Here is a 19,653-nt window from a genome sequence, read left to right on the forward strand (position 1 = left end):
CTGATGCCCTGATTCTGGACTCTGGAGGACTGTCTGTCCTTCCCAAGGCCTGTCTTGGAACAAAGACTCAGGTAACCAGGGCAAGATCACTGCAATCCTTATGAGTACAGGATGCAGTGCAATTAGATCTGCGTAAAACACGCTTGAGGGCGATGATGTAAAATATTCGAGATGAATGCTTAAAATTTTTTTAACGTTTATTTATTATTGAGAGACAGAGCATGAGCGGGGGAGGGGCAGAGGGAGGGGGAGACACAGAATCCGAAGCAGGTTCTGGGCTCCGAGCTGTTGGCACAGAGCCCGACGCGGGGCTCGAACTCACGGACCGGGAGATCGTGACCTGAGCCGAAGTCGGACGCTCGACCGACTGAGCCCCCCGGGTGCCCCTCGAGATGAATGTTTAAAATAAAATTTGCATAATTATTTTAAGTTTCTTCACTTATTTGAAGCAAGAACATCCTAATTGATTGTACAACCTAAAACCTGTTTGGAGCGCAGTAATATCTTGCATTTTACTCAGAACACACACCGACATAAATGACTAAAAATCCGTGTGATTCTCTCAGACGGATGGCGTGTGATGCCAACACGGGTTACCTGGAGGTCGCAGAGTCGGCTCGAGTACTGACCCAGCAGCTCTCAGGAGCGTGTAGCATGAGTATTTGGGCAGAAAAAAAAAATCACATATTCATACTACATGGATTAAGAGATTCCGTTAAGGCTGAGGAGAGCGTGGTATTTGGATCAATTCATTCAAAGCCTCCCCTTGTGCTAGTGAGACGTTGAGAAAAACCAGGGAAGTGCTACAGATATACACGAATGTGTTTCAAATAAAAATGAAGACGGTCAGTATCGAGACGGACATAGCTGTTCCCTCACGGTCACCATGAACTCCGCTTCGGCGTGAACAGAAACGATTCAGATCAGACCTCCGTAGAAATGTGATATCAGGTGGCCCCCGGGGGATTTCCACCTGATGAAAAGTTTTCTGCAGCAACCAGGGTGTGGCAGCGTGTTCCCGAAAACAACACCAGATGGGTCCAACTGGACGTCCTCACGCCACGTGGTACGGGGCCTAGACCTACTTCCTACGAGAATTGTTAGTCCTAACAGCCCAGATCCTCTGGGAAGCAGGACCGAAGAAGGGCGGTGAGGGATCCGCAGGGAGGATCCTGTTATTTCCGGTGTGGGGTTCCCGGCCCCTCCACTTCTCATCTTCCTTGCAAACGGGGGAGGGGGACTGTGCCACTCGCGGCTACAAGCACCAAGACGTGGCTCTGTAAGTGAGGTCTTCGTTGCCTGTTCCACGAAGCCACATCTGGCCAGTTGTGGCTGACAAGCATCTCTCGGAGAGCAAACCCCGGAAATTCTCCACTCCCAAGTATACACGCTGTCTGTTGTCTCTGTGAAAGCAAAACAAGAGAACACTGACCGTTTCTTCACCGAGAAAGCGGCCGAGGTACTAAGCTTGATTTTTCCCGACATACTCCAGTCTACTAACGAGAAACAAACAGTAACTGTTGCCTAGTTTCTCTGAGGTCAAAATCAGTTGTTTTGAAAACGTTTTTGGTGATTTATAATTTATAAGCTGAATCTGGTGGCTTATGATCTTTTAGCTTCATTTTGTTATGAAGCTTTAGGAACCTGACGTTTAAAGTGAAGTGTGTGTGTGTGTGTGTGTGTGTGTGTGTGTGTAAGAGAATCCTTTATCTCACGAACGGTAATGATCCAGGAAATGTGTACCTCAAGGGAAACCGAGTGAAATCCTGGTTCTGGGTAGGACGTAGCACAAGAGAACAGCACAGCACCACTTGGCTATGAAGAATAGAAGCTATCTTAGGGGCCCTTATACCTGAGATAGTGTTTTCGTTTCTGTGTCACTTGCTGCAAATATTACCTACCTTAAAGGTTAAGGCGACCCAGGCCTAGGGCTCTGCCCCCAAATTAGGTTTTCTGACTTTGAAGTGCAATCAATGTGCATTTCTGTAGCTCAGACCTCCACAGGGCAAATCCCAGGACAGTGGACGACTTGAGGTCAGGGCTTGTTTTCAGGAAAGGCTCTAATGAAAACTTTCACACTGGCTGTGAATGTCTGAGAAAGCCCAGCTTACTAGATTTTTTTTTTTTTTTTTAAGTAGTAAACCTGGATGTTTTGTTATAACTTCGAGGTAAGAAAACTCTTGAGACTGAATCTGGGCTATACATGAAAATGCCTGTTTCTTATAATTGAACGGGTAGTGCTTTGACAACTGAAATTCACTAAAACTTACCTGGTAGGTTAGGTTAACCTAGTAGTCGGGTTAAGAAATACTTTAAGACCACACTGCAAAATGGGGAACTTCAATGGACTTCTTTAAATTCTCGATCTCAAAGGAAGCAAACCAACTAACCAGTGATGATAACTTGGAGGAAAAAAGGGTTTAGGATCCACACCGTATCCGGAGTTAACGTAATGATTGGCGATGTGGACGCCAATTAACACCAGACTCGTGGGATGCGGGCGGAGGCTCAGCGTCTAAGAGTTTTTGGTCCCTGGCACCTCCAGCCCCCGCTTCCGCCCCCGCGGCCGTCGCGGGACAGGAGCCCGGGACCCCGTGCCCCCCTCTCCCCGCCCCAGTCCCCGCACGCTCTAGTCCTTGCGCGTCCCGGTCCCTGCGCCCCCGCCCCCGGACCCCGATCCCCCCCTGCCCTTCCCCCCGGTCCCTGCGCCCCCCGCCCGCGGCCCAGGCCCGGCCCGCCGCCTCCAGGACAAAGAAGTCGGGCGCCCTCGGGGCGGCCGCAGCCCCAAGCGGTTGGGAGCGCTCTGCCGGCGTCTCGGTCCGCAGCACCTGCGGCCGCGGACGGTTGATCCGCGTCGTCCGCACGCGAACGTACTGTTGTCCTGGCGGCTGTTTATTATCTCGGCCTCCAGGCCGCCCTGCGCCCCGAAGCCCGCGGCGGCGGCGGGGACTCGAGACCCCGGGGCGCGGGGAGGCGGGGCGGGGGCGCGGCGCCTGGGCAGCCGCGATAAGCGCGCGCTGGGCGGGCCCCGCTCCCCACCGCCCCGCATCCCCGCCTCCCTGCCTTCCTGCCTCCCCGCGGGCCCCGCCGGGCGGGGCGGACGCGCCACACGCACGACCAATCGGCGGCGCCGGCGACGATTCAAAAGGCCGAGGGGCCAATGGGAGCCCCGGGCGACCCGGCTGGGGGGCGGGGCCGGGGCGGGGCGCGGCGCGCGCTCGGGCGCGGGGGGAGCGGGCGCGGCGGGGCGGTGTCGTGCGCGCGGGAGCCGCCGCCGGTGCTGCTCGGCGACTGTCCCGGAGCCGTTCGTGTCCCGCAGGAGCCCGGCACAGGTGAGCGCTTCGCGCCCGCCTCTCGGCAACTCGGGGCGGGGGCGCGGCCTCGGCTTCCGCTGCTGGCGGTCGGCCGGGCCGCGGCGGAAGTGCAGCCGCGGTGGATCCGAATCGAGGACGCGTCCCTCCATTTTGGGCGCGCGGCGGCGGTGTTGGCCGGGAAGGCGGCGGTGGGGCCTCGGGTCCCTGCGTGCGGCGGCGGGGACGCGGGAGGCTGGCGGGCGGGACGGGGACACGGGGTGGGGGACGGGAGGTGCGCTGGCGGGCGGGACGCGGAACACGGGGGACACAAGGACAGGGGCGACGGGAGATGCGCCGACGGGGATGGGGGAGCCTGGAGGACAGGACGGGGACATGAGACACGGGGGGACGGGAGGTGTGCCGGCGGGGATGGGGGAGCCTGGCGGACAGGACGGGGACACGGGGTGGGGGACGGGGGACGGGAGGTGCGCCGACCGGGATGGGGGAGTCTGGCGGGGGGGGGTACGGGGACACGAGACACGGGGAGACGGGAGATGCGCCGACGGGGATGGGGGAGCCTGGCGGGACGGGGACGGGGGACACGGGGGCGACGGGAGATGCGCCGACGGGGATGGGGGAGCCTGGCGGGACGGGGACGGGGGACACGGGGGCGACGGGAGATGCGCCGGCGGGGATGGGGGAGCCTGGCGGGCGGGACGGGGGACAGCGGGTACCGGGATGCCCTCCGGCTTGGCTGTCCCCGTCCCCCGGCTCTATGAGGAAGGTGATGCGGGCTGCTCGTCCCTGCTCAGTACAGCTGGATCCTGTGTTTTCACCGTTTCAAGGCCTCAGAAGGAGCCCCCCGACAAGGCCCGGCGGTTGGGGGGCGGGGGGGACGGGAGCTGGCCGGGGAGGCCTGCACGGGGCGCGCGCACCTGCCGCCTGCACCAGAGTGAGGGTGGTTACGCGGGCAACAGCTGTGAGCAGGGCCCGGTGTGTAGACCCGGCTGCGCCGCCGCGCTTAGTAGCGCTTAGTCGCCGAGCGCTGTCTCCGGAGGAGGGAGAAGGGTGAGCAGCAGCGGCCGGGCCTTCCCTCTGGACATTTCTGTCACTCTGGGAGCGGTCAGGTGTTTGCCTTGGGCCCAGCTGTGTGAGGGAGGCGGTCAGCTGCCGGGTCGGGTGGGACGTGGCAGGGTGCGGAGGAGGGCGGGAGACCCTTGCAAGCACCTGCTCTGCGGTCAGCCCGCTGTCGTGTGCAAGAATGGTAGCATTTTGGGGCCGCCTTGGCAGTGAAGTTAGCAAGCACGTGGCTTGGGGACTTTGTGTTCGGTCAACAGCTTTTTTCTTTTCACACTGGAGGGAGGCCTTTCCGTGCGTGATGGCAGAGAGGCCCGTGTGTCCCGTCCTGGCCCCTCTCCTCCAGGAGGTGCTACTGGGATGGGCCTGCAGGGTCACAGGGGTGGGAGGACGTGTGCGCAGCGCAGGTGCACAGACCTTTCTGGTTTCATCTTTGGGAGCACTTGCTGACAAGGTGGTGGTGTCCGGAGGGGGTGCTGGCCAGCCTTTTGTCTCAGCCACCAGACCGAATGTTGCTGGAAGTCCCAAATCTTAGTTGTCTTTTTTTTTTTTTTTTTTTTTAAATTAAGCTTAGGGACCTAACCTATCCACTGCATAGCTTAATTAGTTTAACCCGGAGTATTTAACCAGGTAACAGAAGGTCCCGGTAAATAAGTGTTCAGAAAGGTGCTGTGTCTGCTCACGGGCTTGTTTACAAACCCTCTGTTAAAAGTCGGGGGCGCTGTGTGTTTCAGGTCTGTGAAGCGTTGTCGGAGACACGAATGGCATCTTCGTGTGGAAAGTGCCGGCTCTCAGCCCCGGTGGCCCACATCAGGGAATCAGAGCCAAGGCCGGGGTCGGGGGGGGGGGGGGGGGGCCTCCGGGGGGGGGGGGGCTCCGGGGGGGGGAGGGGCGCGAGAGAACAGAGGAGACGGCACACTTCCTTCCTCTTTCTTGACCTAAGTGTTGAAACAGGCCGACTTGGCTGTTGTCACCTTCCTTTCTGTGCCCCTCCTCCGTGCCCCGAGATGTGCCCTGCCCCCTGCCCCCTGCTTCCCTAGTGCCCCCCCCACTCCCCGTGAGTCCTCAAACAGGTGTGACCCCTGTGACCTCACCCCCTAGCCCCTCTCCCCGCCCCATCCAGTGCCAGGTGATGCCATCTCGGCCGGTGCTGGGCAGAGGGCGCTGTCCCAGCTCACACGTAGCCCCGACGCCCCCTAATCACTAGTGTGTGCTGCTGGGTTCTTTCATCTGCCCGCCCGGCCGCTGTCTTTCTAAACAACCGAGGCCTGTAAAGTACCTTCTCAGGCGATTAACAGTGAAGAAATGCAGCACTTATGAAAGATTCTCCCCGGGGGCGGGCGGGGTAACGTAACCCTCTCCTTCCTGAACCCCTCGAGGAGCTGGGCCAGGGGTGTGTGTTCGTGGGCCGGGTGGGCGGGGTTGCCGAGTTGGGCGGGAGGAAGGTGACTCTGCTCAGACCAGGCCCGGCTGGTTTGGCCGGTGACACAAGGCTGGGGGTGGGGGGTACTGGGGTGACCGGGAACCTGCCGGTCCTGAGAGCTGGAGGCACCCTGCAGCCCGGTGAGCTCTGAGGAAGGGGGGCCGACAGCTCCCGGACTGTGTGTGGTTTCCAGCGAGGAACGGGGCTTCCTGGGCGGGGGGCGGGTGGGGGTGGGGAGTCAGGACAGTGGTGGGGGTCCGCCCGGCTGGCCGTGGGGTGACACAGATGCTTGGGATGCATTTGGGACTTTAGCTGTAAGACGAAGGCTGAATGAAAGAAACCCAAATTTGCTATTCGTCACGGATTTGGAAATAGTTCTCTCCTTGTTGGTGGGTTGTAGGAATGTTAATTGTACATCCGTGATTTTCCCAGAGGGTTGGTTTCTTAGGGTTTGTTTTTCATGTAGATAATGTGTTAGAAATTAAATACACTTTAAAGCCTTTGTAAGACCCTGCGAATTTCTCTGTTTATTTAAAGTAAGCTCTGTGCCCAATGTGGGGCTTGAACTTACGATCCGAGGTTAAGAGTCGCATGCTCTACCCGCTGAGCCACACGCCCTATATGGGAATTTATAAATCAGAAAAGTCATCCTTTGTGGCCGTGCCTTGTTGTATAACAAGTGATCCGGTCACTTGGGCACAAAAGTGTTGTGCAAAGCACAAGCCGCGTGGTGCCTTCGTGTCCTGCTGCATCCTGCTGCTGTGGGTCCCTGGCGGGCACCACAGTGACACGGTGGCGAGCTCATCCTGGGTAAAGTGACTCCAGCTGATACACGCGCAGCGGAAAGAACAGCCTCTGGGGGTCCCAGCTCTGCCCGCGTTTCCGTCCTTGGGAAAACCGGTTAACACCTGCACACTTCAGGGTCGGACTCCTCCTCTCCAGAGGCCTTCCTGGTCCTAAGATCTTGACCAGTTAAGCGTTTGGGGAGGTCGTGTCTGAGTGTTCAGTCTGCGAAAGAAAGAGCCACGTAAGCGTGTCCACGGTGACGCTGGTGTTTCCTTTCCGACTTTTCAGACTGGTGTTCGAAGATGCCGAGTCGGAAGTTCGCCGACGGGGAGGTGGTACGGGGTCGCTGGCCCGGGAGCTCGCTTTACTACGAAGTTGAAATTCTGAGCCATGACAGCGGCTCCCAGCTCTACACCGTGAAGTACAAGGACGGGACGGAACTCGAGCTGAAGGAGAGTGACATCAAGGTGCGTGCCCCTCGGCTCCCCCAGAGGCGGTCACGCGGTGCGGGAAGGGCTGTGATGTGGCTGAGCTCAGGGCGGTCCGACCTGGCCCCCAACAGGGCCGCGCTTCGGCTTTGGGTCGGACGCCGGGTCCGCAGGGCTGCGCATGGCGGCCTGTCCCCGGGAGGCTCCCAGCCTCTTGGAGAAGACCTTCCATGGGTCCTCTCCCGGGGCGGGGGGGGGGGGGGAAGTTTGGCGGGCAGTGCTGTTGTGCGTGGGGGTGGCGGGTGGTCCCAGTCTCAGGCTTGCAGGGGACACCTGGGCAGGTGCCGAGGCCACACAGGGAGCTCGGCGTAGAGGGTGGCATGCCAACGGCTTGGGGGTGGGGGTGGGGGGGGGCCACGGGGGTGGTTACCCAGAGGGCCAAGAACGTGGTGGGCGAGGAGTGGGTTAAACGGGAGCAGAACTGGAGGGGTCTGGGCTTCGTCCTGACCACTAAGGATTTAATCAGGAGAGTGACGCTGATTAGACTTAAGTCTGGCCCGGGGCTTCTCGGCGTGTCTGTGAGCGCCTGGGCTCAAAATGATCTGATCCCAGGGGTGGAAATCATATGTAAAGTACCGGAAAGATGGCTCTATTTTCGGATGGAGAAAAAGACATACAAAGTAAAAGCCCCAACTTTTTATTGTTAGAGTCAACAAGCCTAAAATTACTTTGTCAAATGCTATAAAAATTTCTACACATCTGTTCTCGATTTCATTTTTTGTCACAGATCAGTAAGAAACGGTTCTTGAACCGGTGGCCTGTGGCCCAGGGTGGGGCAAAGTTCTTGAAGACAGGGGCAGATAGTAACTGTTCTAGGCCTCCTGGGCCATCTTTCCGCAGCGTGAGCGCAGCCCCCAGCAGGGCAGGCCGGGACTGGGTGCACGTGGCTGTGTTCCAATAAGATTTCATTTGTGCACACTGACATTTGAATTTCAGGGATTCTCAGGTGTCACAAAGTTGCATTTTCCTTCTGCTCTTGTCTGCAATCATTTAAAAAGTGTCAAGCCACGCTTCGGTCCTGGGCCACACGGACTCAGGTGGGAGAGGAAAGGGCGGGGTGCGGCGTCGCTGAGCGTAATGCACCTCGCGCCCATTTTCCAGACCTGCCTGTGCGTGTCGCCCAGAGTGAAACCGTAGGACCGGGTTTCTTGCCGTCCGTCCCGGTCCCATCACCCGTTAACCCAGCGGGCTGGAGGGAGCCCTTCTAGTCTGTGCAGTTGGAAAGCACACGGCTCGCTGGTTTAGGCGCGGTCACTCCGCGTGGCTCTGCCTTCTGAGAAGGGTCAGGCGTGGAGCGGCCGTGTGCGTCCCGCGTGTCACTGGCCGGGCCCAGCGGGCACTCAGATGGCCTGAGGCCCGGGGTGGTTTCAGAGCCGACGGTACCGGGTCTGCCTCGTGGTAAAACTGTGCCTTCTTGTCCCTCTCTAGCCCTTGACTTCCTTCAGGCAAAGGAAGAGCGGCTCAGCCTCCAGCTCTCCCTCCAGACGCCGAGGGAGTAGGTCCAGGTCCCGCTCCCGATCCCCGGGCCGACCTCCCCGAAGCTCCCGCCGATCCGCCTCTGCCTCGCACCGGGCCGACATTAAGGGGATGAGGAAGGAAGTGTTGGAAGTGAAGTTGACCCCGCTCGTGCTGGTGGGTGCACACGGCTCGCGCGAGGCTTTGGCCCTCGTCCGGGGTCGGGTCCCCAACAGGCTTCCCTCCGTGCCCTGCCGCCAGACTGCCTGCAGCGAGGGGACCTCCCGTCCAACGCGACGGCTCGGGAAGGCCACACCCTCACGCGGGGGTCGGGAAGAGTAGGAAGCGTGAGGCTCTGATTACTGGTGAAAAAGAAGGTTCAGTTACGAGAGTGCTGTGGTTTTAAAAGATATTGTGGTTTTAAAAAAGAGCAGTGTTCACGTTGGAAATGGAGGAGGACTGTAGCTTGAACTGAAAAAGTTTTACGGTTTATAGGTGTTCACGTATAAAATGACAGTGGGACGTCACTGGGTTCTAAAAACGTATTCTTGGTCTCTCAGTGTCATTGCCCTTGACCCTCGACCACTTCTCTCCCACGACGGTAACTTCAAAGGAGTTGCTTTCCCAGTTAAAGCTTGGAAAGGTCGTTGTGCAAGCCTGTAGGCCCCTGTGCGGTGGCTGTCTCGGATGGCAGGCTAAATAGAAATGATTTTCTTTTTGTAAGTTTATTTGTCAATTTTGAGAGAGAGAGAGAGAGAGAGAGAGAGAGAGAGAATCCCAAGCAGGCTCTGCACTATCGGTGGGGCTTGGTCCCATGAGCCGTGAGATGGTGACCTGAGCCGAAATTAAGAGCTGGACGCTTAACTGACTGAGCCACTCAGGCGCCCCTAGTAGTGATTTTTAAGAAAAATAATTGAATAAACATGATCTTTTATTCTATTCACTTAATATTATCTCTTTACTGGGTAAAATGCACACAGACTTTTAATAACCCTAAGCAGCTGGATGAAATACACACCGTTTTGAAGCTAGACTTGTAAATTTTAAAATCTATTGGGAATAACCCGCGTTACATTTTTGTACGTCATTTTTGTCGTATTGTTTGGATAGACCACAGATTCTACAGATGTGACGTCATTGTTAAAATGCCTTGTGGGTAGGCTTTTAGCCTTTTCTCTAAATTTTCACTGTGGTGAGCAGATATGCTTATACAACATCTGATGTTTCCTTCAGATAAATTTTTAAAAGCGGAACCGCCAGGCCGGCGGTAGTGCGGGTTTGAGGCCTTTAATACACGCTGCCAGATTGCTTGCGCAAGGTTTATACCACTATCTAGCGTGTGATGCCCATTTTCTCATTCTGAGAATTACCATAATTTGCCTCTTTTTTTTGGCCAACGCGATTGCCAAAGAGTGTCCGCCCACCGCTCTAGCTCACATTCTGAGAATTGCTTGTGAGCTCGAACGTTCCGTCCGACAGCGGCTCTCCTTACTAGGCGGGTGACGCGTGCCGCTTTCTGTCACATTTTCATTTGTAGCATTTAGTGCCCGTTACATTCTTGCAGTGTGACCTTCTTCCAGTCCTGGTGACCCGAGGGCTGCAGGCTGGCTGTGCTCCTCCCCGGCAGAGCCCGGGGCCACCGCGGAGCCGCCGCGGGAGTGAGGACGGTGTGTTGCCCGGGAAAGACCGTCGCTGTGCTGCGTGTGGCTGTGACAGTCACTGCACCTTGCTGCCGTGGGTGCCTCGTCGTGACCTTTCCCAGTAACTTGCCTCACTGCGTGAGCGTCCCCGGCAGAGTTCCCGCAGTACGGGGTCACGGCTGTCGCTCCGTGCCGCGGAGAGCGACGTACTTGCCGAGCGGCTTGTTGGCACTTTGGTAAACTGAGGTACACGTTGAGCTTCCTCACTGCTCAGTCTGGCTTTGATTGGAGCTAGAATCTGACACCACATCACTGCCGTCCTTCGCCAGTGGGCCTCCCGAGGACATACTTGCATTTTTAACTCGCTTTTCTCCTGTTGGTTTATTAGTGTGGTAACGTATCAGGGATGTGGACGGGAGCTCAGTGACAGATTTCAGCCACGCGTTGCCCGGAAGGTCTTTTGCAAGCTGATGCACTTCCCCTGTTCAGTGCAATAAATTCTCTCCACTGCCCGATGAGGGTGCAGGTTCGCGGCCGGGGACCCACAGGCAGGCAGAGAGAACACGGGGCTCAGGAGAAACCAGGCAGCCGGAACCCAGCAAGGAGGCAGTTTGTGGGTCATGGGCAGGACTTCCCCAGTGCCTGCTGCTTGTTAATTTCCCCTTGGTGGCTGTTTTGGGCCAGTGAATGTCTTTCCCCCTTTTTCCTAACCAGTGAATGAACTAACTGAGTTTTACCTTATCTAACTCCTAGCAAATATTGTTAGTGTTTGCCATTGATAACATTCAGTGTGATTGTGTTTAAGAAATGAAAGATCTTGTGTAGAAATTTATATTGTCAAATCCAGTCATTTAAAGATTGGGAAATTCTAATCGATTTTAATCCTCTTCCTTTTTAACAAAAGTATGCTGAAATCCTTCAGAGTTGAAGCTGTGAAAATCGTTGTTTTATTGCTTGATTTCATAACAACATTCGGACATCATGTTCTGTTTAATGAGGTCTGATTCTTTCTTAAGTTCACGATATTCCGTCTTCTTCGTTTTAGAAGCCATTTGGAAATAGCATCAGCAGATACAACGGGGAGACTGAGCGCACCGAGAGGGGTGGCACGCCTCACAGACACGCTGAGGTGCGAGGTGTCCCGTTCCTCCCCCCACTTTTCCTCTTTGTTACAGTGACTTTCCCTCAAGAATCACATTGGAGGGGCGCCTGGGGGGGCTCTGTCGGTTGAGCGTCCGACTCTCGGTTTTAGCTCAGGTCACGATCTCACGGTTCATGAGTTCGAGCCCCGCGTCGGGCTCTGTGCCGACAGTGTGGAGCCTGCTTGGGATTCTCTGTCTCCCTCTCTGTGCCCCAACCCTGCTGTCTCTCTCACTTGTTCTCTTTCTCTCTCTCTCTGTCTCTGAAAATAAGTAAGTTAAAAAAATCACATTGAAAACCAGTGTTTTCTTATAATCTTTTTTGTCCTTAAATTAAGGCTCAACATAATTTAACAGATGTATTCTTGTTAGTAGATGGCTCTATTAAGATCCTAACTTAGTTAATGTGATGGCATTAATGATAATTACTGACCATAAGTTTATTTTTTATTTTTTAAAAAATTTTTAAGTTTATTTTTGAGAGAGAGGAAAAAAATGAATGAGCGGGGGAGGGGCAGAGAGAGAGGGAGACACAGAATAGGAAGCAGGCTCCAGGCTCTGAGCTGTCAGCACAGAGCCCGGCGCAGGGCTTGAACTCGTGAACGGTGAGATCATGACCTGAGCCGGAGTCCAGCTGCTTAACCCACTGAGCCACCCAAGGCACCCTGATAATTATTGACTATAAATATTTAGTGTTTTTTATTTTTCAACTAGGAAAAATTCCATCTGTCAGAGGAACGTAGTTACGTATCTACACAGTATAGCCTGCGTCCTAGAAGAGAAGAGATAAAAGCAATGGACTCAAAGGAAGAAAACATTGTTACAACAACAAGATCTGCGTCGCTGAAAACCTCTCAAGCTCCAGCCACGCAGACCAAGGACCTGGAGTTTGGGGGAGTCCCTGGTAGGCAGCGCCCCCTGCTTGGTGTGGGGGGGGGGGCGGTGGGGGCACGAGCCATCGCGGCAGTGGCGCGAAAGGAAAGGCCTTTCTCGGGAGGTATGTGAGGCGGCCAGGTCACAAGCTGGGTGGGGGCCCGGGCTCGCTGTTAGGAAGTGGGCGGTGATTGAAAGTAGTGACGATCTATGAGCTAGTAAAAGAAAATACCCTCGGCCGGTTCCAAGTCCTGCATGGCTTAATTGCTTCGTGTTTTGTAAGCAAACCCTGTGGGCTAGCGGGTCTGTGAGAGACGGTGTCCCGAGGTGCCTAGAATCTGTGCACCTGCTACGTGGGAATCTGTTGTGTTAGGAACTTAGGTGTATAGAGTGCTTTACTCTTTTAAAAAAGAGGAGGCTGATGGTTTTAGATGTTCTGATCTTCAGCTTGCTGGAATCTCAGCTTGTCTGCTCCCTAGTGGATGGAGTTGACACGTTTTGGAGCCTGGTTTCTGGGGCGGAGGTCAGCTGTGCGGTGCTGGCTAGCGGCTGATGTCCTCAGTGGCCACGGCACTCGCCCACCGGGCACGGCAGGCGCAGCCAGGAGTCTGATGGCCCGTTAGGAATCGCTTTCAGCGGTTAGCCAGGCTTCAGTTCTGACTTCAGAAGTCCAAAGGGGTCTTGACAGAGCGAGATAAACTGGGCTGAAATTCAAGCCTTGTCTGCAGGCGTGCTTCTCATCATGCTGGGACTGCCTGCCTGCCTCTGCCTGTTGCTGTTGATGTGTAAACAGAAGGAGCCCAGTCTTCTGAACTTCCCGCCTCCGTGGCCGGCCTGGCAGGATTTGTGGGAAACCAGAGTGTTTGGGGTCTACATCCTCTGGTTTTTAATGCAGGCTCTGTTCTACCTGCTGCCAGTCGGGAAGGTAAGTTTCTGCTGGTGGGGCTCGTTGTCCCGGGACCTCCTCCCTCCTCAACTGATAAACTCCCGAGTTCCAGGGACCTCAGTCTGTATCTTTTCTTTAAGAAAAATTTTTAATGTTTATTTATTTTTGAGAGAGAGGGAGAGCGAGCGTGAGCAGGGGAGGGGCAGAGAGAGAGGGAGACACAGAATCGGAAGCAGGCTCCAGGCTCTGAGCTGTCGGCACGGAGCCCGACGCGGGGCTCGAACTCACAGACCGTGAGATCGTGACCTGAGCCGAAATCGAGAGTCGGACGCTTAACCCCGGCCACCCACGTGCCCCTGGTGTTTCGTGTTTAAGATGAATTGCGACATTTCTGAATAGTTATTTTGGGGAGCAAGCTGTGGCTGCTGTCGGGCAAGTGGGGGTTTTATTCTGACCCTTCTCGTGGGAGGCGCGTGTCTGTCGAGCACCTCTGGTGCGGGTGTGCCGTGCGCGATTGCCGACAGACGGAGTGCTCCTCGCGCGCGAAGTGCTCCCCGTCTCTTGGAGATAAAGGATCACGTGGAATGGTTGAGGGACCGAGTGTGCGCACCTGTGTAGGTAGAGGAGCGAGAAGCACACGAGGCAGCGTCCGTGGCTAGGTGGGGCGCGGGCGCACGGGGTCCTCGCCGACGGGAGACCGCAGGCCCCTGATCTGCTTTCTCAGTGGTGGGGAGCGAGCGGTGGACGAGATCATAGAGGGTTTTCAGTACGCGGAGCCGGTGGTGGCGCACGCGGGGGAGGGTGGCCGTTCTCGCTGTCGCCGCTACCACCGGGGCGCGTGCCGGAGACATCCCGGCGGAACGGCTCCGCCGGCGAGCGGGTGCCCGCGAGACGCCTGCCGCTGGCCGCCGCCTTCCCTACGGGGGTCCTGGTTCTCCTCCCGCGTGTGGGGATCGACGACGACATGTGACGCGAGGCTGTTTAAAGTCTTAGGTGAAGAAAATCCCTTTCTCTTCTTTTTGAGGTTGTGGAAGGAATGCCCCTTGCTGATGGAAGAAGGCTCAAGTACAGACTCAACGGTGAGTTGTTTTCACGCCAACCAGTGAGCGCAGGAAGCCTGCGAGCGTCGCGCTCCGCCACCCGTGGGAGCCGGGTCCAGCCGGGCGGGGGGTGTGCGGGTGCGGGGACAGCGCCCGTCGCTTCTCCCTGGCACGCGGTTTCATTTTCCTAGTACAGTCACCGGTCGCCGTGTTTATATTTTATCGCCCTGGGTCACTGCCACGGTCTGGGGAGGCCCGTTCCGGCTTCTCGGCCACTCCTCCCCGACCCCCACCCCTCACCCCCCGACTCCTGGCCTCTGGCGTCACTTGGCTGGGTCCACGGTGCTTTTTCTGGAAAACTGTCCCCAAAGTGTCCTGTGGCAGCTGCATCATTCCTGTCACGTCTCTGCTCAGAGGAGCCCTCGGGTCCCTTTCTCTCCTTTTTATGTATTTTTTTAGTTTCAGTTTTTAATTTTATTTTAATTGCAGGGTAGATAGTGTTCGGTGTTCCACCGGTCTCGGGTGTGCTCTGGTGACTCCACGTTCCCCTGTGTGACCCAGTGCTCTCTTTCTGTCCCCATCATCCTGTTTATGGGCCTCCCCGACAGTCCCGGGCCAGGGACCTTGGTTGTGGGTCCCTGGGGACCCCTGGTGCCGGGCAGGGGGCTGGCCTGCGGGAGGCTTGTCAGCTGTGAGCACCGGGCAGGTCTGTACCTCCGTCGGGTACGGCTGCCCTACTCTTAGGAGAGTTCTCCCTAAAGGGTTTTCCACTTTAACAGGACTGCGTAGACTGTCCTCCTTTCCTTGGGAATTACATTGTACATTCTCATTCTTGGCCTTTTCAATCCTATTCCTATCACTTCTTTTTTCTTTTTTATGTTTATTTTTTAGAGAGAGACAGAGCGTGAGTGGGGGAGGGGCAGAGAGAGGGAGACACAGAATCGAAAGCAGACTCCAGGCTCTGAACAGTCAGCAGAGCCCCATGGGGGGCTCGAACTCACGAACCATGAGGTCGTGATCTGAGCCGAAGGCAGATGCTCAACCCCACCAGGCGCCCCAGACCTATCACTTTTTACCTTTCTAACCGTGGGTACTTTATCCTGTGGCTTATTTAGCGCCTGCTTTGTGAAGTCCTTCTGCAGGATTCTCAAAGGACAGCTGAAGATCCCGTAGATGCCTTTCGTGCCGTGTGGAAAACATCGAGCCTAGCTCAGTGCCTGACCCGTGGTGGGTGCTTAACACTCACTTGCCGCTGTCGGGCGTTTACAAACTTTTACCAGATTTGCTGCTGTTAGAACCAGGCTGCCTGCAACACCAGTGAGGCTGAGTCGGGACGGTGGGGAGGTTCTTCTTGCCCTCTGGTCTCTTGATCTTTGTGGGTTCTTCCTGGGCGCTGATTGCCTTCTTTTGTAAAAGGTCCTGCTTTCTGTTTTCAGTCCCCTGTGAGGGACTGTGGCCCCTCCGACAGGGCGCGAGCTGGATGGCAGCCAGCTGGACCAGCTGCCCGGTCCTTCTCTTTCAGATTCTAGATTCCCCGTCTGGTTCCTCTGCCTCCGTCGTCCTCGGTCTCTGTTCGTGAGATTTTACCCCTCACACAGGAAGCGCCAGGACATCGTGAAGGGTTCATTTTAATGCACGTGGGCCACAGGGCAGGAAGCTGTTCCGTCTGCTGCCGTTTTCCTCTAACATTCATACATTTTACGGGAGTAAACGAATGGTTTAAAAAGCTGAAGGGAAAGTTACAACCGTTCAGAGTTACCCGAGGGCCAAAACCTGGCATGCGGCGTAGGCGGGTCTAGACGGTGGCCCAGAGACCGCGCAGTGCTGCACAGGAGCCGCCGTGTTAGAGTTCGTGCGGGAGCCGCGGCCGCCTCTCTTCTGTTTGCTTGTCGATCCGAGTGTGGCGGCTCTTGGGGCGCTCCCTCCGGACGCGTGACTCCTGCTTTGGCTCGCGGAAGAGGCAGGCTGGGCACATGCGAGCCCGAGCGGGGCCAGCCGGCACGGGCCTCCCGGGCCTCCCGGGCGCCGTGGAGTCGGGAGTTGCCTGTGACCCGATGGCCTGTGTGCACTGGGCTTTCTGAGGCCAGGGTCCTGGGATCTGTTACCCGGGAGGTGGGATGTAGCTAGGATCTTCTGGAACCATCGCGGGTAAGGCATTTCAGGTAAAAGTACACACACTGTTGTAACTGCCAAGATCGCCCCGCGGATTGTATGTGTGTGTGTGTGTGTGTGTGTTGGGCACAGCTCTGTTACTGATTTGGGCCCGAAGGTTAGGATTATGTGAATTTTGAGATTCTTCTCTGCTGTTTAATAGTGAATTTCTGTGCACTTTTAGCTTTGTTGTCATGAAAAGCACATATTAATGATTCACAGTGAAAACGAATAGCATATGAACTATTAAAATATTGGAAAACCCGGGGCACCTGGGTGGTGCAGTTGGTTAAGTGTCCGACTCCTGTCTTGACTCAGGTCATGATCTCACGGTTTTGTGGGTTCGAGCCCCACATTGGGCTCCGAGGTGGGCGCAGCGCCTGCTTGGGACCCTTTCTCCCCCTCTCTCTGGCCCTTCCCCCTTCGCGCTCTGTCTCAAAATAAATAAATTTCAAAAACAAAATACTTGACCCGTATGAGGGATCCAGCGTCTGTATTGAAAGCCAGGGCGTTGCCTGCTTGCCCGCTCGTGTGCTCTGAGCCCGATTCGTGCGAGTAAGCTCGGAAGCAATAACGTTGCGGTGTTTTCTCAGGGTATGGATCTTGCGAAGTCCGGGTTTCACGTGCACGTTTTCTCTTTCTCTTTAAAGGGTTCTATGCTCTCCTCCTGACGTCTGCGGTCATAGGAGCAGCCGTCTTCTGGGGCGCGGACCTGCACTACGTGTACGGCCACTTCCTTCAGTTCGCGCTGGCCGCTGCCGCCTTCTCCCTGGGCCTGAGTGTCTACCTGGCAGTGCGGGCAGCCGGGGCACCTCCCGGTGCCCTGGCCCCCTCCAGCTCCGGTAAGCACCCCCCCCCCCCCCCCCCCCCCCCAGTTCCAGGTCACAGCCACGATGGGGAGGAAGAAAAAACGGGATGGAAAAAAAATGGGAAGGAAGATATGCTTAAAGGGAAAGAATCTATTCGCTATTTTTTCCGACTTTCCTATTCATCTCTGTTCCTTTTTCAGTCACTTGATGACCGTTTATTTTAGTAACTTTTTTATTATAGTAACTGACATTTTAGTAACTTAGCATCACAGTTTATGACAGTTTTCTTTTTTGGTCTCATAAACATCCTTAAAACGACCCAAAATAACAGAGATTATACATTGGTTGATTCTGACCTTCAAGTATTCAAATATTTTAAAAACTCAGGTTGCTTATTTTAAAAAATGGTGAGTCTTCGTTTTAAAAAAAGCTCCAGTTCCCTTAAAATCAGGGCACCTAGCCCTAGGGGCCTAGCTGCTTCCAGCCAGGGTGGGCACCCTCCGGCCTCCTCGGTCCTCGCCTCTGTGCCCGCCTGCCCACGCCGGCGCCTGCCGGGCTCCCTGAGAGGCTGAATTGGGACCCTGGATGGTAGACAGCAGGGCTTATTTTAAAGCCTCACAGTTGCCATACTGTTTGGATAAGAACTTTTCCCTTTCCAGGAAATGCCATCTATGATTTCTTCATCGGCCGTGAATTGAATCCTCGGATCGGTACTTTTGACCTCAAATACTTTTGTGAATTGCGCCCTGGATTGATTGGATGGGTATGTCTTCTTTGTTTTTAAATTCAGTTGAGGAGTACAAATTAGTCTTGTGTTTAGAAAAGATTTTTAGACAACTTAAAGTGGGGGGTGGTATTTTTTAGGAATGATTAATTACAGCTTTCCATGAGTCTGTATTTCAAGTATTGTTGTTCCCGTAAGTAGAGTGCACAGGGTTAAGGTGCCCTGTTCCAGGTGATTAAAGATGGAGAGTTTGTTTTATTTTGCTTATATCGGTATATTTAGGTAGGAACGTGATCATGTAGGTGAATTCATGTGAGAAAAAATATATTTTCCCTGTCTTTAAAAAGAAAATGAATTCTGACCCAATCATAGACCTGTGGGAGGGTTGCAGACACACAGTCAGGATTCCCTTTGGCACCTTGCTCTCCCCCTGTGTCCGTATCCGCCCGGCAGATTCTCACTGTCACAGTGATAGTAGCTGAATCCCCAGGCCTTCTTTCTGCCTCCCCCCCCACCCCGCCCCTTTCCTCCACCGTTGGCCCTTTTCTGTCCTGGGCCCCTCTCTCGACAGCCCTTCGAGCCTGTGGTTGCGGTTCAGCTTTGTCTCCTGAGTCTTTCCCTGCCTCTCGTGACCGTGACATTTGCAGAGCGCCGGTCACGTACTTTGTCAGGGGCCGTCGCGTCCTCATGACTGGAGTGAGTGACGCAGTTCTGACCGGAGTACCGGGGAGGCGACCGGGGGTCCTTCCCGGAGTGCCGCTCCCGGGTTCGTGGTGTTGGCGTCACCCCTGCAGGTCGCCGTTGTTGCTACGGATCTGGGCGGCGTCCTAAGACCACACCTGCCCCTTTTCTTGTAGGTGGTGGTGAACCTGGCGATGCTTCTGGCTGAGATGAGGCTGCAGAACCGAGCTGCCCCGTCCTTAGCGATGACTCTGGTTAACTGTTTCCAGCTCTTGTATGTGGTGGACGCGCTCTGGAACGAGGTAAGTCATCTTAGGGGCAGAGGCCCTTGAGTCTGGCGGCGTTGAGTGTGGGTGAGCGGCCTCCGACATGGGGTGAGGAGGGCTTCTGGGAGGAGGCGGGGCGCCCGTCCGCGCGGCGTGGTGAGCGTGTGCGTCAGCTGCTCCTTGGTGCGAAGTATTTAAGATCTGTGCATGTGTCCGGTTACTATAAATAAATCCTAATTTCTTAATTACCGTGTCAAACGAACGTGGACGGATAGATCAGCACGCAGTTAGGGTCCTGCTCTTTGGATCGTCAGGCGGCAGCCGGTTATTAAATAGCGAAGGTGTTTTGGTGGTGGTGCTTCGGAACGTACAGAATAGCTCCCGTCGGATGCATCTTAAATGAGGAATCGTGATAACCAGGGAAACGGGTGTGAGTAAAGCTGAGCTCCTAACACGTGCCCTTACTGGCACATGGAGACGTCATCGGTGTTTTTGGGGCACCTGGGTGGCTCAGCCGGTTGAGCGTCCGGCTTCGCTCAGGTCATGATCTCGTGGTTCGGGAGTTCGAGCCCCGCGTCGGGCTCTGTGCTGACCGCTCGGACCCTGGAGCCTGCTTCGGGTTCTGTTTCCGTCTCTCTGCCCCTCCCCTGCTCATGCACTGTTTCTTTTTCTCTTTCTCTCAAATGTAAAACGTTAAAAACAAAAAAAAAGTCTGCTCAGTGTTTTCTGGTCCTTGAAGACTGGCTTATATCTTCCTGATCTTTGTGTCTATATGTTCCCTTTAAAACTCACGCATTCCTCAGGCCTGTTTTACACTCACCTTATCAGTTTCCTGTTACTTTGTAACCTGTGCCTCCAGGTTTCGAGTTGAGTTTTCTTCCGGTTTTAAAAACAAAATCAGGGTCGCCTGGTGGCTCAGTCG

At 55.4% G+C, this 19,653-nt stretch overlaps 1 protein-coding gene and 1 long non-coding RNA gene across 4 annotated transcripts in view; one reads left to right on the forward strand and one right to left on the reverse strand.

The window, feature by feature from the left end:
• LBR (lamin B receptor) overlaps positions 1 to 19,653 on the forward strand; it is a 43,546-nt gene that overhangs the window by 17,488 nt on the left and 6,405 nt on the right. Inside the window, exons 1-10 of one of the 3 annotated variants that reach the window (XM_045453289.1) lie at positions 3,202 to 3,332; positions 6,868 to 7,046; positions 8,496 to 8,699; positions 11,208 to 11,291; positions 12,016 to 12,205; positions 12,903 to 13,099; positions 14,085 to 14,139; positions 16,902 to 17,093; positions 17,720 to 17,823; positions 18,642 to 18,767. In XM_045453289.1, the coding sequence (XP_045309245.1) occupies positions 6,882 to 7,046; positions 8,496 to 8,699; positions 11,208 to 11,291; positions 12,016 to 12,205; positions 12,903 to 13,099; positions 14,085 to 14,139; positions 16,902 to 17,093; positions 17,720 to 17,823; positions 18,642 to 18,767 (1,317 nt within the window). In that variant the 5' untranslated portion in view covers positions 3,202 to 3,332; positions 6,868 to 6,881. Of the gene's footprint in view, positions 1 to 3,201; positions 3,333 to 6,867; positions 7,047 to 8,495; positions 8,700 to 9,375; positions 10,689 to 11,207; positions 11,292 to 12,015; positions 12,206 to 12,902; positions 13,100 to 14,084; positions 14,140 to 16,901; positions 17,094 to 17,719; positions 17,824 to 18,641; positions 18,768 to 19,653 lie in introns of those variants that run through there. The other 2 variants (XM_045453291.1, XM_045453292.1) reach the window with 2 other exon arrangements.
• On the reverse strand, positions 424 to 3,027 carry LOC123585298. The gene is made up of 2 exons (XR_006706042.1): positions 2,271 to 3,027; positions 424 to 1,403 (listed from the first exon to the last, which is right to left on the reverse strand). It is a non-coding gene; the product is annotated as an uncharacterized LOC123585298 (long non-coding RNA).

This window comes from Leopardus geoffroyi, chromosome C3 (genome assembly GCF_018350155.1).
Source record: "Leopardus geoffroyi isolate Oge1 chromosome C3, O.geoffroyi_Oge1_pat1.0, whole genome shotgun sequence".
In the NCBI taxonomy this organism is placed as follows: Eukaryota; Metazoa; Chordata; class Mammalia; order Carnivora; family Felidae; genus Leopardus; species Leopardus geoffroyi.